Source organism: Babylonia areolata, chromosome 21 (assembly GCF_041734735.1).
Source record: "Babylonia areolata isolate BAREFJ2019XMU chromosome 21, ASM4173473v1, whole genome shotgun sequence".
NCBI classification, from domain to species: Eukaryota; Metazoa; Mollusca; class Gastropoda; order Neogastropoda; family Buccinidae; genus Babylonia; species Babylonia areolata.
In genome coordinates this window covers 8,514,233-8,539,459 of record NC_134896.1, presented here as the reverse complement: position 1 = coordinate 8,539,459, position 25,227 = coordinate 8,514,233, and the positions used below count along the sequence as shown (strand labels likewise).

Below are 25,227 nucleotides of genomic sequence, written 5' to 3'. Positions count from 1 at the left end.
CCCCCCATCATTGCTAGCTTACTCTATTACCTGCAGAAAGTAAAATTCATTCATTCTCTCAGAACCATATCACTTATATAATTTACAGAGCAACATCACGTGGAATTGAGGCAGCAGTAGATGTAATGTGCCCTGTTTTGGAAGTGGGTGTTCCCTGGTTTTGGTATATATCAAATGGGATGTTTTTTCCGCCAACAGTAGACCTTGAGTGGTTGTCATTCGGGTAAAGGTGATAAACCGTGGTCCCATGTGCAGCTTTTATTTAATGTGTGTGTATATGTAAGATAAACCTATGGCAACACTGAACAGAAAGGTTTGTGCCTGGCAAATTTCTGTAGAAAAATCAACATATACAAATACTGATACAGAAACATGCAGAAAATATATTGATCATATTGACTGGTCTTCCCTCCAAATTGATACATGTATTGAACACTACTCACACACTACAGAGTACTCACACAGAGAAATCTGCCTTGAAAAAAAAAAAGAGTGGTACAATACAACACAGACGTATTGTGAAACAACTTCAGACAGTGACACTTTTAATGACAATGACGCAATAGTATCAGTGTGCAACTTTTCAGAACGTACAACGGAAGAAATTTTACCAACAAATCCGGTGTCCATATTTTGTTTAGGTTTCATTGGAAAAGGATTTGGATCAAGATAATATAAACCAGTACCCAGCAACAGAATATTTTCAACGTATCTGGGGACACGTATCTGGAGACTTTGGAAACAGACCAACAAACCCCACAGAAACACAACTCAAACTGCTAATGTAAAAAACAGAGGGAAACCATTTTCTCAACTCCTCATTTCTGCCCGCCAACATGGTCTGTCTCCCTTGGTCCTTTATACATAGACTGAGGATATGGATAGTTATACAGCACCCATCCTAGGTCACAGACCAAGTGCTTTTCAGAGTCATTTACATGTCAGTGAAGGGAAAACCAACAGACACTTTCTGCTGCTGCTGCTTTCTCTTCAAAGAAAAAGCTCCCGACACCTTCACCTGCTTTACTTGATGATGATGATGATATGCAAACTTATATAGTGCCTACCCGCGGTCAGAGACCAAGCTCCAAGCACTTTACAAACACAGGTCATTTGCACATCAGGCAACCTACTTGGGTTGAGCCAAATGACGGCTGCCATTGGGCGCTCATCATTCTCTTTTTGTGCCATTCAATTAGATTTCAGGTACGCACACATACACATTCAGACAGACATGTAACATTTTATGTATGACCATGTTGTTTATTTACCCTGCCATGTAGGCAGCCATACTCTGTTTTCGGGGGTGTGCATGCTGGGTATGTTTTTGTTTCCATAACCCACCGAAGCTGACATGGAGTATAGGGTTTTTAACGTGCGTATCTGACCTTCTGCATGCATATACACATGAAAAGGGGTTCAGGCACAAGCAGAGGTCTGCACATATGTTGACCTGGGAGATAGGAAAAATCTCCACCCTTTACCCACCAGACGCCGTCACCGAGATTCGCACCAGGGGACCCTCAGATTTAAAGTCCCAATGCTTTAACCACTCAGCTACTGCACCCGTTTTCCCCTATTAATTTCCCTCCCTTCAGCGGCGGCTGCTCTTGCCCTGGCCTTTCCCCTTGGCCAGCAGTTTGGCTGGAATGTCCTCCGTTGCCAGGCCTTTGACGGAGAACAGACGCTGAGCTCGCTCCTCCAGACTGCCGCCGCACTTCAGGCCGCGTCGCATCAGGTCGGCCTTCAGGCGCTCCATGCCCAAAGCCTGCAGGTCCTGGCAACTGCTGTAGTGGTCCAGGTCAATGGGCTCTGTCGACTGTACACACAGAGAAAAAAAAACAAAAGATAAGAAACAATGTCTCAGAAACCGAGTCTTAGGCACCCTTGAGCCCTGTTTAAAACAAGGCTGGTGCCAGTGTACAGCTATTGGAAACAGTAAAAAAAGAATAATAATAAAAAGGGGAGATAAAGAAATTCTTTATAACTGATATATGCTATGCATAAATATTATCAAAAAAACCCAACAACAAATCATGCTGAAAAACTTTGTGCTATTATCAGTAAAATCAACAACTGAATAACTGTCAGTCTGACAGTAACATTTACTCAATAACTGTCAGTTTTGTTCATGAAACAACTCTACATCTATCTGAACAAACATCACTATCAGTACTGTTCATGTAACAACTGTTCATTTTATTGAAGAAACACAACACTATTTCACTACCATAAGCAGTCTTTGCAAATAACAACAACAAACAAAGAGAAACATGGAAACCAAGATCAAGACCACACTGACAAAGATGTCTGCAACAAATAGTGTGGAACTATTCTTGAAACTTTGGAGAGAGAGAAAATTAGAACTTATGGAATCTTTCATAACATGCGCTCTTGATCTTATGCATGCAAAAGCAATGCACATGAAGGGGAGGGGTGGGGGTGGGGGTGGTTCAGGCACTAGCTAGTCTGTACAAACTGTTGACAAAGTAGATAGAGAAAATCTCCGCCCTTAATTGAACCCACCAGGTGCTGTGACCCCAGGACTCTCAGACTTGAAGTCCAATGCTTTGACCACAATACTGTAGCATTCATCCCCTATCATTATTTCGAAATACAAACTATTCTACCCCCAGACTGTCTTTCTGTGTGTGTGTGTGTGTGTGTGTGTGTGAGAGGGAGAGAGAGAAAGAGGGTAGGAGGAGGAGAGGGAGAAAGAAAGAGACAGAGAGGCAGACAAAGAAAAAGGACAGAAAACTTCCTTGAAAAACAGGCTAAAACAGTTCTACACAACACATGCCTGCATACGTGCGAGTCAATGTGTGTGTGTGGGAGGGGGCGGCGGGGTGTCTGGGGAAGGGTGGGGAGCGAGGAGGGAGAGACGCGTATGTGCTGGGAGTGATGTTACGCTGTTTTTGAATTTTACAAAATAGTATTCACTAACAAGTCAGCAGCTAAAAACGTTTTACTTATTATGCCTTCTGACCTCCACAGGGTCTGCTGCAGCAGCAGCAGGAGCCCCATCACTGGATGACACCTGGCTCTGTGAGTCGTCGTTCTTCATCACGCCCGCACCCCCCTCACGCTCCGTGGACGAGGCCTCTTCTCCCTTCTCTCTGGAACTGCAGGCTGCTGCCTCCTCCGACCCCTCACCACCCTCCACCCGTGCCTGTTTGTGGGGAGGCTCCCCCTCCGCTGTGTGGCTGCTGGCGCCAGTGCCGGAGGTGACCGTGCTGGAGGTAACTGTGGCAGAAGCTTTGGGAGAGGAAGGGCCCTGGGAGGAGGAGGAGGGCGATGATGACGATGACACCATGTCATCTGGCACTGCCGAGGGGCCAGGGCCAGGGCCAGGGTCGGCGCTGCAGCCTTCACCGCTGTCTGACCCAGAGTCGCTGTCCAGGTCTTCGGGGTTCAGTCCTCCCATCCTGTCATGAGAGAAACCAGCTTCATGTCAATTTATCATCACCATTATGGGTTTTTTTTTCTTTCCTCTCCATTCTTTCAGAGCTCATGGGGTATGATTCCCCATGTTCATGATCTATGAATGGGCTTTTACATGTTTTTACATGTCATGTGATTAGCCACACTCCGTTTTCTGAGGTGTGTGCATGCTGGACCGTTTCCATAACCCACAGAAAAAGGGGGGTTTACAGAGAGACATCAAGGCTGAAAGAGAGAGAGGGAGGGAGGGGGAGAGAGAGAGGGGGGAGGGGGTGAGAGAGAGAGAGAGAGAGGGAGGGGGAGAGAGAGAGAGGGGTAGAGAGAGAGAGAGAGAGAGAGAGAGAGAGAGAGAGAGAGACTGAGGGGCAGAGAGAGAGAGAGAGAGAGAGAGAGAGAGAGGTAAAAGAGACAGAGACAAATATGACAAAGATGCAGCAGAGAGAGAGCGAGAGATGGACAAAGGACAAAGCTGTATGTTCTTTCATCATAACACAATCACAGTTTCCTCACTCACATGTTCCAGCGGTCGTACTTGTCCAGGCCACTCCCGGCAGTGGTTCCCGCCTTTCTCTTCCTGGAGACTGCCCCTCCCTCCTTCAGTCTGGCCAGCCCTGCACACACAGTGTGTCACCGTGTCAACCGAATGCTAACACCACCAACCCCACTGGACACCACAAGGTAGACGCAAGACGGGAAGAACAGTCAAAGGAGAACTTGAGACCCTGTAAAGCACACCTGGGGTTCTATTCAGAGAGTGGACCCCCACCCCCTCCCACACACACACACAAAGAAAAAAGAAAAAAAAGTTCTTTGTTGCTGCCTTACAAATTTACATGTCAGAGGACATACTGGGCATTGAAGTAAATACTATCCTCCAACAACTCTGTGTGTGTGTGTGTGTGTGTGTGTGTGTGTGTGTGTGCGCGCGTGCGCGCATGTGAGAGAGAGAAGAGATGTAAAGCGAAGGGCAAAAAACCCAAAACAAACACAAGACCAAAAAGAAAAAAAAAAAAAGTGTGCACCCTGCAGGCCTGCAGACAACCAGACACAAAATACATAAGACAAAAATAAAGTAGCAAATGATGAGGGCACACAATCAACCTGAACCCCTGTGTCAGCCAATATACTGTCTGAAATTCAGACACTGTAGAAAATTGACAGAAGCACCTGTGTATCATGTGAGTCACGTAATACTGATTGGTCAGAAAAGATATAATTATTTAGGTAATTCTTTATGCACACAAATCTATTGATAACTAATAAGTCAGAAAACATTAATCAGGTTACTCGTTATGCACACAAACCTATAAATACACACACACACACCCCAACTGTACCTTCCTGTATGGCGGCCTCTGATTTCTTCATGATCTCCTTGTACTGGGCGTCATACTCTGGGTTGTCCATCTTGGCGGGCGTGTCCTGCAAGTACTTGGCCCTCTTGGCGCGGCGCCGCTCCCTCCGCTCTTCCATCTCCCTCTCCCTGTCCCCCTGCTTGGATACCCAGTCCTTCAACCTGAACATACACAGTCCTAGTATGACGCATGTCGCTTATCAAGGAGTCATTTAGGCTACTTGTCAATGGACATCTTCTGTCACTTTTCAATGATTCATTTTGTGTACTTGTCAATGGACATCTTCCTGTCACTTGTCAACAAGTCATTTCGTGTACTTGTCAATTGGCATCTTTTGTCACTTGTCAATGAGTCATTTAGGCTGTTCGCCAATGGACATCTTCTGTCACTTTTCAATGAGTCATTTAGACTACCTGTCAATGGACATTTCCGACTGGATCATTACATCAAAAAAGGATACAAAATATACCAAAAACTCAAATGTTATTGACCAATGGAATCACTAAATCTGAACTCGATTTCTGCCCACTTTTTAACATGTCCTGTCATAATCACAGACGATAAATGTTTATTAACAATTAATAAAAAAAAGAAAAAGAAAAAAAGAGCAAAATAAAAAATCCTCTTCCACTTTAAAAAACAACAACAAAAAAGCATCAAGAGCACAAGAACCAAGGCTAAGTCAGTAGAAAAATATAGGAACTAATAATAAAAAAACCCAGTAGATTTTGAATTTAATATATCCTCAGAACTTAAATTTTTTAATATATCCTCAGAACTTAAATTTTGCCAGTACATCTTAATATACCATCAGAAATTAAATACTAAGGAACATGACTAAATTTTGTTAATGTTGTTGTTATAATAAAATGAAGCTATCGCTGATCACGAAATAAAAAAACCAGACTCAACATACTTCTTCTCATTGTTGACGTCTCTGATTCGGCGTCCGCTAAGGTCTCTACAGGCCTCACGGCTGGTGGTCTTTTCTATCTGTGCCCCAATGGCTCGCAGCATTGACCCAAAGCCACCTTTCCCCCCAAGCACCCTGGGCAAAATGTGGTAAATGCACCCTTGCACCAAAGGATCTGACCTCGACACCACTCGGCCATTGCAGATTAGGTAACTTTCGCCTCTGCCAATGCCCTGAAAAAAAAAAATCAAAAAAAAATCCAGGTTTGCTGATCAATGCATGAAAACTGATTTCAAGCTGACAAACAATATTAGCACAACATTATTTAATGGGATGGGGAACTTGCAACATGAAATATGCTAGGAACTAAGGAAGACAGGAAAATAATAAAATCTACATACCAAATCCAAATTCTAAGCTTTGTAAGAAATAACTCTTTCCAGTTCAGTTGTTAAGGTGGTGGCACTGCATTCTGACAGTGACATACACTACATATCTGTTACTAAGCAGATGTCTGACCAGCAGCATAACAAGTTTAGTCAGGCCTTGAAGGGGGGGAAAAAGATAATGATAATAAAAAAATAAATACCAAATAAACACAAATGCACATGTACACTTCTATGTTTTGCAGCTTCCACAACACACACAAAGAAAACAACTCAAAACTGAAAAGAAATAACTATCATTATTCATCTCTCCACTATTTGAAATGAGCTACATAAGAATGGTGTGTACAGAGATAAAAAGACGACGTGTTTGAGATTAGTATTCATTTTCTTTTTAATCAGAAGATTTTGACAGGCGGTGTTTGAACTGTACATATATAGGATAATGACTCAACAATGGCGTAGGCTTGACACGTAAACGGTAATAAAAATTTCAGCAATAAAAATCTTGTGAAATCATGATAGACATTGTTACATTTTATCAATGAACCACACAACACAGTTTGTTTACAACTGTCCGCCATGTTCAATAGGGGCATCACCGGCATGTGTTGATATTGAAAAAGAGGGGCCTCTCTAAATCCAACCTTTAGTAAAATCTGTTAATGCTGAAAAATTCACCTTGTGGAATATGTCAGGTTTAGAACATTTTGCAACATCAAACTGAAATGGGAAACATGATAATTATATCAATTCTTTTCAATGATATGATACAAATGCACACGTTGACGTCATGAGCACGGAAACGTCAAGAACACGGAAACTCTGAGCACACTGACAAAGGACTCCCAATCTTTCAGACTGGGGAAGCAAACAAACAGATCAATCAGTTTGTCCTTACCAGTAAGTCCTCAACATCGTCTACAAAAAGCGAACCGCAGTTCTCGGGAACCTGGAAAGTAGACATGGTTTGAATTTTCAGACGCGTTGTTTGCAATCACCAACACTCGACTTTGCCTTCAGACCGGAAGTTCGCACTCTTTTGTTCCATGAGGTAATCTTTGGGCTTTGGGGTAATGTCGGTTATCTACCTTCAATACAGGTGGCTGATGATTGGTGGGGGAGGGGCATAGGCGTGTGATGTAAATTTTATATAAATAACTATTCATATAATTCTTTTATCTCAGTGGGAGAAATCTCTCATGAGTCTGAAATGTTTTATCGTTATTTTAAGAGCAAAATGCGTGGTTTACAAAGTATACCAATGCTGACAATTGGAGTATGTAGATTTTTCTTTATCTTTTCTTCAATTTTTATTTTATTTCATGGATTTATTTGATCATTCAGCTGTTTAATAGTTCATTACCTTATTATTATTATCTTTTAAATTTTACACACAAGATCATTAGGCAAGTGACTTTTATTGGGGGCAGGGGTGGGGGTTCACTTTCTAGTATTAAAAACAACAGCTCGTGTATTACAGTGATTTATATAGGATGTTCATTGATAAGACTAAAATGTTTTCTTTGGTATGTGTTGAATCATACTGATGTTGTGAAATGTGGAAAATTGAAATGAAATAAAACTTTGCATACAAAGTTGATTTTTTTTTTTTGGTTTATACTTATTTTAGTAGCAACAGTACTATATTGCAATTATTGGGAAAAAAGTTTTTAATCATTCAAATTATATGTCCCATGACTTAATTTAATACAGAAGTATGTGTTGGATCTAAATCTCATTCACACAGCCCCAGCCGTTTACTTATACAAGTACTCAACTTGGGCTCTGATGGTTGCGGATTCAAGTATCAGCCAAGGCAATAACGAAAGGGCCACTTCATTCTGCACATTTTTATGCAATCATCATTTGGGTGGGTAATTACAGCATTAGATAGACTCCTACATCCCCTCTACCCCAGCATACATGGTGTATATCTTGTTTCTGCAAATGTTTCATCTATGCATCAAGGATGAAAGTATGAGTGCGTGTACTTGCATGGTTGTGTGTTCTCTTGCTTGTATCTCAAAGCACGTGTGTCTGCATGCACACACACACACATCCATACATTTACAAACACACATATATCCCAATGTATGCATGCACACACACACAGATACTTGGAGGGGAAAGTGGCAGAAGGATTGAATGGAGATACATAATTAATGTTTGATTTAACAATTGTTATGTAAATGCTTTGTGATGTAACTTGGCATGTATGTTGTAATGTGTAGATTGTCACCTCCAGACTGGCAGCCACTGATCTTCCATCTGATTTTTGAAACCATGGTCATCTTCGAATCCAAAGGACAAACGTCGTCATCAAGTTGTGATGTAATTACTTTGTGCCCATGCTTTGAAGTGTCTATGACCCAAAGATTACAGTAAATGTTCCTTGTCCTTGAGAGTTATTTTTCATTATTTCCTTCCTTCATCCTGGTCAAACAACCATCACCCACAAATGCAAATGATGGGGGTTCATAATCATGAATATATTATGAACAGAGCATGTGGAACTTGATTATGTGTGGGTAAGAGCATCAACAATTCAAAGAGGACTGGTGCATTAGCAGATCTGCACTTAACTCTCTCCATACGAACGGCGAAAGAGACGACGTTAACAGCGTTTCACCCCAGTTACCATCATCAAAATATTGCAAGCGGTAGGCTCTTATACTGAAGAGGTGAATGTTGACAGAGAATACCACAATTCTGACGACTGAAGCTAAAGGTTGGGTCATTCAGACACCCACTGGACACCCGAGGGGTCTGTGTAGAGGAGAAGAGAGGACTGGCCGTACTGAGTGAGTTAAAGTTACCTGCGAGATCTAAAAAGTCTCCACACTTCATCCAATTGGTGCAAACACCAGGATTGAACCCAGGACCCTCAGATTGAAAGTCCAATGCTTTCCATTTGGTTATTGTGTCTGCCCTATCTGGATGAATATGTGTACCATGGAGGAGGAAGAACCCTGACAATCTGTGAATCAGGAGGAAGGTGGCAGAATGGCTAAGACACTCATCTATCAACACAGAGTCTGTGAGGGTCTGCATTCGAATCCCCTTCTCACCCCTTCTCCCAAGTTTGAATGGAAAAAGAACTGAGCGTCTTAACATTCGGATAAGTAAGTAAGTAAGTACACAAATATATGGATTTGATCGAACGCAATGACACCTATGTCGTGTTTGGCCAGAATTCGGTAACAAGACTGTTACTATGGAAATAGGGAGTAGCATTCTGGCAATAAATGGAGCAAGACCCTAGAACTGTTGTCTGACTGCTGCTTAGCGTGAATGAGTTTAGGGATGCTTAGTGGAGTCAAATCAATGCAGAATAAAGCCAGAAAAATCACCGAACACTAAAACCTCCTTTAGATACTGAAACTGAAACAGATCTATGAGTCAGTAAGATTCATTTGTAATCACTGCATTCAAATAATTCATGCAGCTCTTAAGTAAAATATTAAAACATTTAAACAGTTCAGTTGGTTATAGTTTTGTTAATAACAATTCAAGGGCTTGTTTCTGATAATGAGTTCAGGGCAGTGGCACTGAATAAAAAATGTTAGCAGCAGCATTATTCAGACAGGTGTGGATTGGACACAAAAGCGTAAACAATTGGTTTTTCGGTTCATGGAATGATAAGGTTTGATAGCTGATTAATGTGGATGAGTGCTTGTAAAGATTTACATGGTGAAACATGCAGAGCTTTTATTTCGTTTTATAACATATCAAAACTTATTATTTGGGGTGTGTCAGTGTATGCATGCACGCATGTGTGTGTAGCATGCATGCACACTCAATCTGATCATTTAAAATTTACCATTTCTTTCACACAAAATGTCTCCACTGAATCTTTTTTGAATTTTTTTATTTTATTTTATTTTTTACTTTTATTTGTAATTAAAAATTTTCATTACACATTATTCCAAGTTCAAGCAATACATTCAACAACAAAACATGAACCAACAGTCATGGAAGCTTGTCAGGAATCTCCTCTCATCACTCAGCATACAGAACATGATGCACAAAAATGAATCAGCAACCTGAAATCACCCAGTCTTCTGTAAAACCACAATGTATGCATGAGTTTCACCTAGCTTTACGTAGTGGCTGTACAGAAGAGAAAATGAACTACTCTCTGTTCCAGCAACCGCTGTAGTTTCTTTGCAGAACCTGTTTGTACAGTTTGTCTTTTTGCTGGTTTCTTCATCGGGCAAATCAAACTCAACAACTGAGTCATCACCGTTGTGATGAGCGTTCATCCAATGTCCTGAGCTTACAGTTGGTGGCTGGTAACTGTTTTGTTGTGTTTGTCATGCTCTTTTCACCGGCGGTTTGAACACAGGACTGTGTGTGAGAGGTGATCTGAAGTTTCTCAGTCCTCTGCAAACCATGTACTGGTGCTGCTGCTTGTGATAGCGGCACTCCTGTGACTGATGCCACTTTTCCTTGTTCACGTTCCTGCAGTCTGTGCAGACCGTCAGTGGTTTTGCGAGGAATGGACGTTTCTTCAGCAGCAGCAGCCAGGTCCTGGCTTGATGCAGGTTTGCAGAGTTGTTGAACCACGGGGAGAAGGTCTTGACTTGTCAGCACAACAGCAAGGCCTTGTGGAACCAGCAACCTGTCCACAGTACAGAAAAACAATATACCTGATGCAGTCTTGATATGAATGGTATAGAAAAGTTATGGTATTTATTGTGACCTGTTCACAGTTGATATGAATGGTCTGAAAAGTTAAGGTCTTTATTGTGAAGGGTCATACAGAGTGCAGTACTGCCTGATTCAGACACACCTACACAGGTGCACACCACACATCAGTCCAGACAGACACTGCAAGCTTCACAAAACACACAGGAACTCATGCACGCACAAACAAAACATGCAGGCACTCATGCATGCACAAACACAAACAGAAGACAGCTACACAGTTCTCAGTGAAGTAAAGTGGCAGCTGACTTTTATTCATGGCCTCAAGGTCTCAACAGCATGTTGGGTATATGTGTGCAAAAGTCAGGCATCTGCTCCTTTTATTTTAATTTTTTTTAACAGAAGTTGTGGTGCAGCAAATAGGGATCAGTCCACACCCTTTGAAACCTCCTTGAAACTGAAATTGTTATTCAGTTTTCTTCTATCAAATTATGTTTAGGACCAAAGATTATCAAAAAAAAAAGTGAAAAGAAATCCAGTAACTGGAAGCAAACACATGAAAACCCACTAGCAGACAGAGAACCTGGGAGTTGCAGCCCACATTCCACTCCACTCGTCACCAAACTAAATGGCAGTCGGGTTGCATGAGGTGATCTTCACAGTGATAAGTTTGCTTAGGATTATGAATGTTCCTAAAAAGTATATGGAGTTTACCACAGACTTTGGACATTCTTAACAATAAGCAAACTTAGCGCTGCGGCGTTTGCTCATGCAACCCACCCATGGAGAAAACAATGTCATTGCCAGAAATGGACTGATAGTGTATATGGATGCCACGAAGAATGTGAAGCAACCTACAAATGCAGAGAAAAATGACATTTCTGTCTAAAGCACATCAACAAACATTCATGCCTGCCTGGTCCACAACTTCTTCACAGTCCATAATCAAACTGGGTTTGTCAGCAACTTTTACTGACTGTGCCAACTACTTGCCAATCTCCCAAATTCTTCAAAGACATAAATTCATTTCTGCCAAGAGGTCACAACCAAACACATGTCATTCCCCACAATTTCTTCACAGTCCAGAATCAAACTGGGATTGTCAGCAACTTTTCTGACTTTGCCAACTGCTTGCCAATCCCTAAAATTCTTCACAGAAATGATAAATTCATTTCTGCAAAGAGGTCACAACCAAACATGTCATTTCTGCCAGACTCTTCCCCAGTTTCACTGCCATCACTCTCTCATCATCCACCTTTGTCAGAGAAGTTGCAGCCAATCATTCACTCATGTCTATCCCTGTTCAATGCAGTTTAGATCAAAGCCTCGCCGAATTATCATTTGTTTTCATTGTCAGTTTTGGCTGCGATGAGCCCATGTTTTCTCATCTGAGGAAAAGCACCCAGGCTGTATGTGTATATCACATGGCAAGGTTTCAGCTCCATGTGTCCATGTACAGAGGAGTTTGTACAGGTATGTTTCAAAGTACTGAAAGGAGACTTCTTCTGCGTTTGTGGGCTGCAACACCCACGTTCACTCGTATGTACATGAGTGGGCTTTTACATGTATGACTGTTTTTTTTCCATGGAGGCCGCTTTTGAGGGTGTGCATGCTGGGTATGTTCTTGTTTTCCATGACCCAAAGATTGCTGACATGGATTTCAGGATCTTTACCGTGCGTATTTGATCTTCTGCTTGTGTATACACACTAAGGGGTTTCTGGCACTAGCTGAAAGGAACAAACTGGAAACTGAGAATGTTTGCTAAAAAGTTGTTTCAAACTGACTGGCAGATCATGTTTGATGGAATTGAGATGGGGCAATCTACAGAGGTTAAAAAAACAAACAACCCACCTGTGTTAGAATCTGAAAAGTCATAAGATATAAATGAAAGCTAACTCAGCATGACCAACAAGTACCCTAGTGCATTACGTATACATTCATTCATAGTGTATCAAACTCTAGGGTATCTGTAAGTGTGTGTGTGTGTGTGTGTGTGTGTGTGTGTGTGTGCATGACTGTGTGTATGTGTACATATGCACATGTATCTGAGTATTCTGTTCTCAACACATTAGTCCTGACCTGTGCATTTCTTGTATCAGATGTTGGTAAAACTGGGGCAGTGTGTAGGCGAGCACTGTGAACTTGTTTCCAAATGGAGCATCGCACACAATTCTGTCCACACTGCCGCTTCTGAGGGGCAGGTCTGAAACAAATGACACCTCATGCACTGTCTAGGGTTATGTAAGAAAAGTTTCAGCTGTAACAGTAAGCGTTCAACATTGCTGGTATCTGTGGAGTCAATAAGTGTGGTAAAAGCAGTTTGTTTGAAGGGAAAATTCTCTCTCTCATAAAATCAGCTGTCGCTGATTACCTATAAACCGTCCCTCCAAACTCCCAGTGTATTGCAAACGCAACATACCCATGGCCAAATGAATTAAACATTCATTCATTCTTCTTTTTATTCTTTGTTTGTGGGCTGCAACACCCATGCTCACTCATATGTACACAAGTGGGCTTTTACATGTATGACCGTTTTTATCCTGCCATGTAGGAAACCATACTCCGTTTTCTTGTTTCCATTAACCCACTGAATGCTGACATGGATTACAGGATCTTTAACATGTGTATTTGATCTTCTGCTTGTGTATACACATGAAGGGGGTTCAGGCACAAGCAGGTCTGCACATATGCTGACCTGGGAGATTGGAAGAATCTCCACCCTTTACCCAGCAGGTGCTGTTACCGAGATTCTAACCGGGTACCCTTAGATTGAAAGTCAAACGCTTTAACCACTTAGCTATTGTGCCCGTCAAATATTCATTCATTCTCTCTCTCTCTCTCAAGTCTTACTCAGAGCATCAGCCTGAAGGAGATGAACAGACTGGCACAGCTGGGAATGCTTCACATTGCTGTCTGCTGTCTGCAGCTGCCGGGGATCTGTGTCACAGCCCAGGAATCGGGTCACCTGCAGACAGTTTCAGTTTCTCAAGGAGGCGTCACTGCATTTGAACAAATCCATATATGCAACACCACATCTACTAGGCAGATGCCTGACCAGCCGCATAAACTGACATGCTTAGTCAGGGCTTGAGTTCACACATATATATTTGTGTACCTACCAGAGTGGATTTCTTCCACTGAATTTTGCCAGATGACAACACTCTCGTTGCCATGGGTTCTTTCTCAGTGCGCCAAGTGCATGCTGCACATGGGACCTTGGTTGTATCGTCTCATCTGATTGAAGATGCTTGGTTTGATTTTTCAGTCAAATTTGGGAGAAAGGGCAAGAGCAGGATTCGAACCCATGCCCTCATGGGCTCTCAGTATTGGCAGATAAGCGTCTTAACCATTCTGCCACCTTCCTCAGCTGCAAACACACACTGGTAACAACACAGTACAGCAGTCAGTGAATAAATGGTGACATACACTCAGACAGTACCACAGGTACTAAAGTATGCAAACTTGTTGCATTCACAAACATTTATTCATCTCTCTGTTTATACAATAATACTCGTCAATCACACACACACACACACAGAGTAACATAGGTACTAAAGTGTATGACCATGTTGTATTCACAAACGTTTATCAATTGATACGTTTCCCTGAATAATACCTGTCACTGATACACATACTCACACAGTGCCACAGGCACTAAAGTGTGTGACTGTCATATTTACGAACATTTATTCATTGATGTATTTATCCAAAGTCGTTGATAAAGACACTCACACACACATATGAAAGAATGCACACAAACATGCATGCATGCACACACACACATGCATGGAAGGAACAATGGTGGACCCAAAGCAAACAGCGCATGGAAACAGAGCGTCCTACCTGTGGGCGTTCCCTGGCAGCTTCCACCAGAACCGTGGCCTTTCCACACATTGGGTCCAACACCGTGTGACCTGGCTGAACAAGTATTGTACTGTGTTGCATTGTGTTGTATTGTATTGCATTGTATTGTACTGTGTTGCATTGTGTTGTATTGTATTGCATTGTACTGTGTTGTATTGTGTTGTAATGCATTGTACTGTGTTGTATTGTATTGCACTGAGTTGTATTGTATTGCATTGTATTGTACTGTTGCATCGTGTTGTATTGTATTGCATTGCATTGTACTGTGTTATATTGTTTTGTGTTGTAATGCATTGTACTGTGTTGTATTGTATTGCACTGAGTTGTATTGTATTGCATTGTATTGTACTGTGTTGCATTGTGTTGTATTGCACCATGTTGTATTGTATTGCACTGAGTTGTATTGTGTTGTGTTGCATTGTATTATATTGTACTGTGTTGTATCGCATTGTATTGTGTTTTGTACTGTACTGTACTGTACTGTGTTGCATTGTACTGTAATTTATTGAACTGCACTGTATCATATTGCATTGCATTGCATTGCACTGTATTGTATTGTGTTACATTGTGTTGCATTGTATTGTACTGTGCTGTATTGTTCTGTATTACTCTTCATCACAACAGATTTCTGTGTGTCAAATTCAGGCCGGTCTCCACAGGGAGAGCGTGTCACTACAGAGCAGCATCACCCATCTTTTCTTCTCGTTTTTTTTTTCTGCCTGTAAGTGTATTTGTTTTTTCCCTATCAAAGTAGATCTTCCTGTAGAATTTTGCTAGGGACAACCCTTTTGTTGCCTTGTGTCCTTTTAGGTACGCTAAGTGCAAACTAAAAATGGGACCTCTTTTTACCATCTCATTTGAATGACTAGCATCCAGACAACCTGGTTGTACAAGATCTAGTGGAGGGGGCGAAAATGCTGGCGAATGTGGAATTTGATCTGGTGAGCTTATATTCTATGTTCTGTGATCTGTGTGTGTGCTACAATGTCATTAACCAGTTTACAACTTTTTCCATCTTTGAAACATTAGAGAACGGGGGAAGAAATGTGGATATTGCCAACAACAAAAAGCATCATTTTGTTTGATTTCATGTGGATACTTATATACGGCCTATCCTCAGTTGAGACCAAGCTCTAAGCACTTTACAAACACAGGGTTATTTGCACAACAGGCTGCTTACTTGGGTAGGGCTGACTGATGGCTGCTATCGGGCACTCATCATTCGTTTCCTGTGTCATTATCAGATTTGAGGCACGCGCACATACACACTCAGACAGACATGTAACATTTTACCTGAGTGACCGTTTTGTTTATTTACCCCGCCATGTAGACAGCCATACTCCTTTTTCAGGGGCATGCATCCTGGGTATGTTCTTGTTTCTATTACCCACCAAACTCTGACATGGATTACAGGATCTTAAACATGCATATTTGATCTTCTGTGTGCATATACACACTGAGAGGGTTCAGGCACTAGCAGGTCTGCACATACATTGACCTGGGAGATCTGAAAAAAAATCTCCACCCTTTACCTACCAGGCGCTGTTACTGAGATTCAAACCCGGGACCCTCAGATTGCAAGTCCAACGCTTTAACCACTCAGTCATGTGTGGAGGCTGGACACCTGCAGTTCCACACCCACCTGTATGTCTGCCTGCTGGGCCATGATCCAAGACACCGTGGAACGCAGCCCTGCATCCTGGATGTAGTCTCTTTTGGACAACGGCTGTCTGAAGGCATAAGAAAACAACATCATATGGAGTGATGCCCTAGACTAATGCCTCCGCCTAGAAAGCGAGAGAATCTGAGCACACTGGTTCAAATCCCAGCACAGTCGCCAGTATTTCCTTCCCTTCCACTAGACACTGAGTTGTGGTCTGGACACTAGTCATTCGGATGAGACGATGAACCATGGTCCTGTGTGCAGCATACATTGAGCACATGTAAAAGAACCCATGGCAACAAAAGGATTGTCCCAGGCAAAATTCTATAGAAAAATCAACTTCGATAGGAAAACATAAAAAAACAAAACAAAAACTGCACGCAGGATAAAAAGACAAAAAAAAAAGGGTGGCACTCTCAGTGTAGCAATGCACTCTCCCTGGGGAGAGCAGCCCGAATTTCACACAGAGAAATATGTTGTGACAAAAAAAGTAATACAATACAATACAATCACATGTTCCAAATTTTATTTTCAGTCTCACTCACCTGTTACAGAGCAAGCAAAACAGTAACTGCTTTACCATGATAAGATGATATAAGTACTTATAGAGTGCCTATCCTCGGTTGGAGACCATGCTCAAACTGCTTTACAAACATGGAGTCACTTGCACAACAGGCTGCCTGCCTGTGTAAATCCGACTTTTGGGCGGTCATCATTCGTTTCCTGTGTCATTCAATCAGGTTTCAGTTACGCATACATACCCACTCATACTGACATGTCTATGACCATTTTGTCCATTAACCCTGCCATGTAGGCAGCCATAATCTTATTTGGGGGTGTGGGCATGCTGAGTATGTTCTTGTTTCAATAATCCACCGAACGCTGACAGGAACTGCAGGATCACTAACGTGCGTATTTTATCTTCTGCTTGCGTATACATACGAAGGGGGTTCAGGCACAGGTAGGTCTGCACATATGTTGACCTGGGAGGTCAGGAAAATCTCTACCCTTTACCCACCAGGTGCCGTGACTGAGATTCGAGTCCAGGACCCTCAGACTGAAAGTGCAACGCTTTAACCACTCGGCTATTGCACCCATCAGTGGAAGTCTCTGTCTTATGTCTGGCAAACGGGGGTAAACTCTCACAAAAAAACAACAACAAGCCCATCCAGCAGAGGAAATCAGGTCAAATCCATTTAAATGTATCCACTTCTGGGTTTTAACTGTAAATGACTCAAATATCAGATGGTGGTTGACACCACATTTGGATTCTTGTGCCATTTGCAAATGGCACTTTCTTCTTCTTCTTCTGCGTTCGTGGGCTGCAACTCCCACATTCACTCGTATGCACACGAGTGGGCTTTTGCGTCTATGACCGTTTTTACCCCGCCATGTAGGCAGCCACACTCCATTTTTGGGGGTGTGCATGCTGGGTATGTTCTTGTTTCCATAACCCACCGAACGCTGACATGGATTACAGGATCTTTAACGTGCGTATTTGATCTTCTGCTTGCGTATACACACGAAGGGGGTTCAGGCACTAGCAGGTCTGCACATATGTTGACCTGGGAGATCGTAAAAACCTCCACCCTTTACCCACCAGGTGCCGGCACCGTGATTCGAACCCGGGACCCTCAGATTGACAGTCCAACGCTTTAACCACTCGGCTATTGCGCCCGTCGCAAATGACACTGACACGTTTCACTCTCCTATCAGCAGCTAAGCCCTGTAGACAAGGGGTGGAGGTGGGGGCTAATCATTTCATTCAGTGATATCACTCTTGCAAGAGAGTAATGTGGGAAGCTGCATCTGTTTTCATGTCTACTTCTTACCAAAATCTACTAAAAAAGAAAAAAATACACACAAAAAAAACACAAAACAACAACAACAACAAAAAATGAAAAAACCCTGCTTGGAATTATGTTAAACATTCAAAAACCTTTCTCAAGGTCGGTGACATTATCAAAAAAGATTGCATTGGAAAACTGAATGCAATATTATCCAAAAATGTGAGTACACCTTTTTTTTCACAGAAAATACTTATCAATACTTACACAAACAGATGTAAAATGAATCAACTTCAGCAAATAATGCTCACCATGACAGCATGCCTCAGTACATGAATGTATACACACAGAACACTGCTTACCTTGTCAAAGGAATTCCAGCCGTCACAAAGTCATCATTGATGTGTACACAAATCTGAAAAAAAAGACAACGGAGTCATAGCTTTCACCATGGTCAATGTATTCTTTTTCAACATCCCATCTTAAACACTCTGTATGAAGACTCTGGCACTGATATTAGTACAGCGAGATTCACTGACATTGTTTTTACGAGCAAGGAATTTTCCCTGTCATGAATGTTATTTGTCGATTTGAATTCAGTAGAGTTTTGAAGTTAACTGCCATTGTTAATATAATTACTGTCCTCTAAAACACACACACACACCGCCATACACACTACACAATCAAACACACACACATACACACGCACACATACACACCAAACATGCACTCACACACACACACATACACACACACAAACACACCAACTCACACCACACAACATTTACCCCAGGATCCGACCCCCCACTCCCCTCCAACCCCCCCTCCCCCCAACACAACAACAACAAAGAACACACAAAAAAAAAAAAAAAAAAAAAAAAAAGAGAAAAGAAAAGAAAAAGAAAAACACTTGATTAGGTAATTTCAGTCACCCATAAACTGTGACCATAAACTTTCAGCAACAACATCAGCACCAACTAATATGAGCAGTAAGGGAAAACACACATCAGAACGTACAACTGGACCTACCGAATCACCAACAAAGAGTATGAACAGTTTGGGAGAATGTTGCTGTAAGTGTTCACAACTACTTCAGAATCTGCTGCATACCTCAACGTCTGGAGACTGAAGGTCCACTGCCCACCCTGTCAGGATCGTCAGCCTGATACCAAGCTCCTTGGCCAAACGCTGCAACACAGTGTGCTCAACAGTTTCAGTTTCTCAAGGAGGCGTCACTGCATTTGGACAAATCCATATACGCTACACCACATATGCTAGGCAGATGCCTGACCAGCAGCATAACCTAAAGCGCTTAATCAGGCCTTGAGTGCATGCTTATATATTTGTATAACTATCTGATCGGATTTCTTCAACTGAATGTTGCCAGAGGACAACCCTTTCATTGCCATGGGTTCTTTTTCAGTGTGCAAAGTGCGTGCTGCACATGGGACCTTAGATTATCGTCTCATCCGAACAACTAGATGCTCAGTTTGATTTCCCAGTCAAACTTGGGTAGACAGGGCGAGAGCGGGATTCGAACCCACACTCTCACAGACTCTCTATATTATAGGCAGCTAAGCCTCTTAACTATTCTGCTACGTTCCTCCTTAATGTGCTCAACACTTAGGCTTAAAAGGTGACACAACAGCCACATGGTCAAAGCATTGCACTTTCAATCTGAGAAGTCCTTGGTTTGAATCTCAGTCAGGGTGCCTGGCGGGCTCATGGTGGGACATTTTTCCAACTCCTGAGTCAGACCTGCTGGGGCCTAAACTACCTTTGTGTGTGAATATGCATGCAGATCAAATGTACATGTTAAAAATCCTATTAATCCATGTCAGCTTTGAGTAGGTTATTGAAACATGAGCACATTCAGAACGTACAACCCTGAAAATGAAGTATGGCTGCCTACATGGTGGGATAAAAACAGATGTTTGTGTATGTGAAATTCTTCTTGTACATGTGTCAGTGTGTATCACCTATGTGGAAGTTGCAGCCAATGACCACAGAAAAAGAAGACAAAAATGAGAGCACAATACCAATCATGCTTGAAAGCAAATGCTCAAAAATGTTTGCTTTAATTCAATCACTTAACTGGTCTGATAAATACAATACATATAACAAAATTAAAAAAACACAATAATTCCTAGGAAAGAAAATCCAGGCCATGTTGACAATGATTGAGTGACATTCTCAAGTGAACAATACCTAACTGGCGTGTATAGTCCCAGCATTCCCATTTGAGCTCACATGTTTTTCTTTTTACATAATAATTGATGTGTACATGGTGATAAGTGAAGGGTGTGTCAGTTTTTTTTTTTGTTTTTTTTTTCTGGCGGGCATTTTATTTTAAGTGAGCCTAAAGAAAATTTTCTGTTTTTGGTTGAAGTAGATAATAAAGTATTTTGAATTGAATTGAATTGAATTGAAATTTATTGAAAATTTATGAACAAATGTTGGTGGACAGATGAGATAGTGATAATAATAAATGGTACACACAGACAAATTTATGTAACCTGGCTTTTCAACAACGCATACTCTATTGGTCATGAAACTTGAGTGACATTCTCAAGTGAATAATACCTAACTGGCGTGTATAGTCCCAGTATTCCCATTTGAGCAAACAGCACACTCAACTCTGGGTTAGAACCATCTGGGACCGAAACTAACAAACACAGAAAAAATCCACAATGATATGCCTCATAGTTCGAATCCATGAATCCGTCGATGTTGATGTTAACCTCTTCACTCATACAGCTAATTAGATTAGAAGATGAGCAATTTGGAATATGAATGAAGAAAGAAGAAAGAACACGCTAGCACTTATCCTCAATCATGAAATAATACATTTAAAGTGGCAAAATGAAAAGACGATAATCAGTCAACCCTCAAACCCCACCCCCCCCCCCCAAAAAAAAAAAAAAAAAAAAAAAAAAAATCACCTGAGGACAAAATGATATACACTTGACTTCAGAAAGTCAAATTACCACATGCAAACAAAAAACAAAATAACATGCAGGCAATATGAAACTGACACAGAAAGCAAAAAACAAACCCCACAGAAAACAAGCAGGATTAACAAACACACACAAATTGTATTAATCATGCACAACCCCCCCCTCCCCCCCCTGTTTAAAAACAGATTCAAAGTGAAAGTCCTCCTACGTTTATTTACCTGAGGTTGTAACCATTTCTTGCACCAACCCCCGCACTTGACAGAAAACCTGAAGGACACAGCTGGCTGGTTTGTCTGTCTGTCTGGCACAGGACTGGTTTGCCGTGCTGCCTCAGCCACAGGACTGGTTTGCTGAGCCACAGGACTGGTTTGCCGTGCTGCTTCAGACACAGGACTGGTTTGCTGAGCCACAGGACTGGTTTGCTGAGCCACAGGACTGGTTTGCCATGCTGCCTCAGCCACAGGACTGGTTTGCTGAGCCACAGAACTGGTTTGCTCTGCAGTCTCAGCCACAGGTGTCTCTTCCCTGCACCTTCCTTCACACCTGTCTCCATCACAGGCAGGTGTGTGCACAGAATCCAATCGCCTTACCTTTGCAGGCAGTTCGGCCAGGGGATGGTGTTTGCAGACATCGACAAAGTCAGCACTGTAATGTTGTGTCTTTGTCAAAATGTCACTGGCTGGGGTGTGGGTTTGATGCTGGTCGCAGTTTTCAAAGGAACCACTGCAAGTGCTGCTGTCAGCCAAGGATACTCTGTGGCCTGACTTAAATCTTTTCTCTGAGAGCAAAGTGCAAGGAAGCTCAACAAAATGACTGTCAGTAGTGGTGTTCACGATCTGGTGTGAACAGTGCGGTGGATGCTGAGACTGCGTGTTGTTTGTGTGGCACTGGTGATTAGAGCAGAGCTCCTTTCTGGAAGTGGAACACAACTCGTCAACACCTGGCTCATGTTCAGTCACAACCGGAGACTTACACAGAACGTTAAAGGGTGCAGATTCACCACACTTGTAGCTGCAGCTTTGGGCGGATTTATCCGTGTACACTTTGTGTTCAAGCCTTAGTTTCTGTGCACTCTCCACTGCCTCCTTTATACTTGTGCAGTTCAGGATTCTCTTCTTCAGTGCTTGCAAAAATTTCACTTTTCCTGCACACAGTATGAGGACCAAGCATATGCTTACAACCACGCAAAATAAAATTATCATCAAAAACAAAATGAAGGATAGAAGACAAAGAGGAAGGGCAAAGAAGAGGAGGAAGAAGTGGAGGAGTTTGCTTCAATAGACATCATATGACATAACATGTCTTGAAAGAAACACAGCAAAACCTTTTGATGCAAAAAAATATAACAGAACAGCAAGAAAACATTTATTGAAATAGCAAACACAGAACACACACATGTGTGTGCACATACACACTAACATATTAACATGCACACACAAACACACACACACAAAGTGCTTATTTACACAAACATGACCTTTATATAATGTTCATTCAGTAATTCACCACAATAATTCAAAATGCAAGAGTAGCATAAGGAAAGAAAAAAAAAAAACAACACCATCCAGACTTGAGAGTGATGTTTCAGACCATTGTTTCTGATGTCAGCGGTAGGAAAATGTGTGACCGTGGCAAAAATTCTCTCCACGGTCTTCAGGGTGAACATCTGCATGTGACCGCTGTCCACATCACCCTCAGGGTCAGGGACATCCCCCAGTGTGAAGAACACTTTCCCATCCTCCACACTGCTCTGAAACGAAACAACAACAGCTTTTCAGTTTCAGTTTCTCAAGGTGGTGTCACTGCGTTCAGACAAATCCATTAAGCTCTACACTACACCTGCTAGGCAGATGCTTGACAGAAGCATAACCCAACCTGCTTGCTTGTCAGTGCATGGTTATAAATATATTTGTGTAGCTATCAGAGTGGATTTCTTTATACATAATTTTGCCAGAGGACAACACTCTCTTTGCTATTGGTTCTTTTGTAGTGCACCATGTCCATGCTGCACACAGAACTCTGTTTATTGTCTGATCTAATCCAGCTAAACTTGGGAGAAAGGTAGAGAGTGGGATTCGAAACCCACACCCTCACAGACTCTCTGTATTGGCAGCTGAGCGTCATAACACTTTTGCCACCTTCCTCCTTCACAACAACACTTGATGAGTGTGACAACTGACAAATGAAAACTGTATTGCCCAATATCATATATTACAAATGCTTATTAAATACTGACATTTCTATTGTTGAGGAAGGTGGCAAAATGGTTAAGATGCTCATCTGCCAATACAGAGAGTCTGTGTGCAACTGGGTTCAAATCCTGCTCCCACCCTTTCTCCTAAGTTTGACTGGAAAATCAAACTGAGCGTATTGTCATTCGGATGAGATGATAAACCCAGGTCCCATGTGCAGCACACACTTGGTGCACTGTAGAAGAACCCATGGCAAGGAGAATGTTGTACTCTGGCAAAATTCTGCAGAAGAAATCCACTCTGAAAGACACAAATATATATACACTTACTCCAGGCCTGACTAAGCGCATTGGGCTATGATGTTGGTCAGGCATCTGCCTAGCAGGTGTGATGTAGCATATATGGATTTGTCTGAATGCAGTAACGTCTCCTTCAGAAGCTGAAAAATTCTGTTTTTGTTGAATTTTGCAATCACTATATCTTCAGAATTTTAACCTCTCAAACAGTCTTCACAACTGAGTTCAAACAGTATTCCTCGAGCTAATGTCTTGTTGTATCTATTCATTACGTTCCTTTCCCTTTCGTCTTTAAATATCTGCTTTAAGTGTACATAATTCGCTTTGTGGTTTCGTCTCTCCGATGACTTGATCCAACCATGGTGTCAAAGGGCAAGACTGGCCATACTGTACAAACTGCAGCATGACAAAGTTAACATGCCCACCCTGAGGCAGAAGCTCATCCCCCACCTCTGTGACAACAACGGAGTCCATCCAGACCAGCTGTCCCAGATCTACTGTAGGACACAGTACACATTAGCAGGATTCCTCCTGAGAACAACTTGGGACTGGAACGCCTTGCCCCTGACAGCTGTGGAGGCCAATACTACTGGCACCTTTGTTTCATGGGTGTCACAGTGGTTGCCATATGCTACCAACTAACTTTTTTTTTCTTCTCCCTTTGAACCGCCATTAAAGAAAGAGAGAGGAAAATGATGAGGGAAGTGGAGGTAAGAAAAGGAAATAATTAAAAAAAAGTGTTGTTACTTTTTTGATTCCTGGTGCAGGGATCATGGATCAAAGTAATGGTAAGTGACAGGCTGGAGCTGTGCCAGTTGTGGTTTATTCCCGTGGAGTGCTTTGCTAGCCTAGATACTGTGAAATAAAGGTCCTTTTCAATTTTTTGTTCTAGAATTAGTGCCTTTTCCTGCAGATCCTCACCTCAGTGACAGAATAATCAATTGAATGTAGTCACTCTCTAGAAGGTACTTTGTTTACCCTCCCCCACCGCCCTCACAAACCATCCCTTTGACACACCGTTCTTTGCTTCTTCATGAAACCGTGAGACAGTGCAGTGACACTTGTTTGTACTATCTGAATCTTCTGACAGCAAGAGCAAGCGAGCAAGAGAAGGTTGGTAAGGGAATAGATAGATTTCAGTTTTTCAGTAGCTGAAGGAGGCGTCACTGCGTTCGGACAAATCCATATACGCTACACCACATCTGCCAAGCCGATGCCTGACCAGCAGCGTAAGCCAACGCGCTTAGTCAGGCCTTGAGAAAAAAAAAAAAAAAAAAAAAAGGTGAATAAATAATAGATAAAAATGTAGGTTGGCCCACATGGGGGTCGAACCCACGACCTCCGCGTTATCAGCACGGCGCTCTAACCAACTGAGCTAATGGGCCACCACAAAAAAAACCGTCGCCGACAGCAAGAGAAGGGGAGGGGGGGTATGACTATCATAGTGAGAGAGATGTGCAGAGAAAATTGTACGTGTTTTTGCTTCCAGATATATAAGAACAAATTTTACCACATCGCAGCGGAGTTTGTCGAGCAACTCAGCCTTTACGAATGGCTCAGTGCCTCTGCCACAAGTTACATGAGCTCTCATAATTTCCATCTACCGTAGACAATTCAGTGGAGAACCCCCTCAACACAATGTGTTTCTAAGGGAGATTACTGTAAACATGTTGTGGATTCAAAGTAAAGGACTGCTACACAAAAGGGCGGTTACGCACGCAA

General features: G+C 42.1%; 2 protein-coding genes and 1 non-coding gene across 3 annotated transcripts; all 3 read right to left on the bottom strand.

Moving 5' to 3' along the window:
• On the bottom strand, positions 1 to 7,133 carry LOC143296241 (splicing regulator SDE2-like). Its single transcript, XM_076608074.1, has 6 exons — positions 6,997 to 7,133; positions 5,713 to 5,942; positions 4,779 to 4,957; positions 3,956 to 4,052; positions 2,987 to 3,425; positions 1 to 1,819 (listed from the first exon to the last, which is right to left on the bottom strand). The coding sequence occupies exons 1-6, from the start codon at positions 7,060 to 7,062 to the stop codon at positions 1,595 to 1,597; spliced, it is 1,236 nt and encodes a 411-aa protein (XP_076464189.1). The 5' UTR covers positions 7,063 to 7,133; the 3' UTR covers positions 1 to 1,594.
• Positions 7,134 to 10,030: 2,897 nt separating this feature from the next.
• LOC143296312 (uncharacterized) lies at positions 10,031 to 25,145 on the bottom strand. The gene is made up of 10 exons (XM_076608172.1): positions 25,016 to 25,145; positions 22,608 to 22,767; positions 21,236 to 22,161; positions 19,171 to 19,248; positions 18,423 to 18,475; positions 16,253 to 16,340; positions 14,590 to 14,664; positions 13,597 to 13,711; positions 12,826 to 12,949; positions 10,031 to 10,719 (listed from the first exon to the last, which is right to left on the bottom strand). Exons 1-10 carry the CDS (start codon positions 25,103 to 25,105, stop codon positions 10,338 to 10,340), a joined length of 2,091 nt encoding a protein of 696 aa, XP_076464287.1. The 5' UTR covers positions 25,106 to 25,145; the 3' UTR covers positions 10,031 to 10,337.
• On the bottom strand, positions 24,817 to 24,890 carry Trnai-gau (transfer RNA isoleucine (anticodon GAU)). The gene has a single exon. It is a non-coding gene; the product is annotated as a tRNA-Ile (tRNA).
• Positions 25,146 to 25,227: the final 82 nt, after the last annotated feature.

What these genes read in the sequence shown, in the direction of transcription:
- LOC143296241 (XM_076608074.1), bottom strand. Translation starts at nt 7,062, where the DNA reads ATGTCTACTTTCCAGGTTCCCGAGAACTGCGGTTCGCTTTTTGTAGAC. An exon ending in ACGATGTTGAGGACTTACTG is followed by an intron (nt 5,943 to 6,996) that starts GTAAGGACAAAC and finishes TTTTTTTTTCAG; the next exon opens with GGCATTGGCAGAGGCGAAAG. An exon ending in GACGTCAACAATGAGAAGAA is followed by an intron (nt 4,958 to 5,712) that starts GTATGTTGAGTC and finishes GTGTATGTTCAG; the next exon opens with GTTGAAGGACTGGGTATCCA.
- LOC143296312 (XM_076608172.1), bottom strand. Translation starts at nt 25,105, where the DNA reads ATGGAAATTATGAGAGCTCATGTAACTTGTGGCAGAGGCACTGAGCCA. An exon ending in CTGCCAGGGAACGCCCACAG is followed by an intron (nt 13,712 to 14,589) that starts GTAGGACGCTCT and finishes AACTGTCTGCAG; the next exon opens with GTGACCCGATTCCTGGGCTG. An exon ending in CTGATACAAGAAATGCACAG is followed by an intron (nt 10,720 to 12,825) that starts GTCAGGACTAAT and finishes TACTGTGGACAG; the next exon opens with GTTGCTGGTTCCACAAGGCC.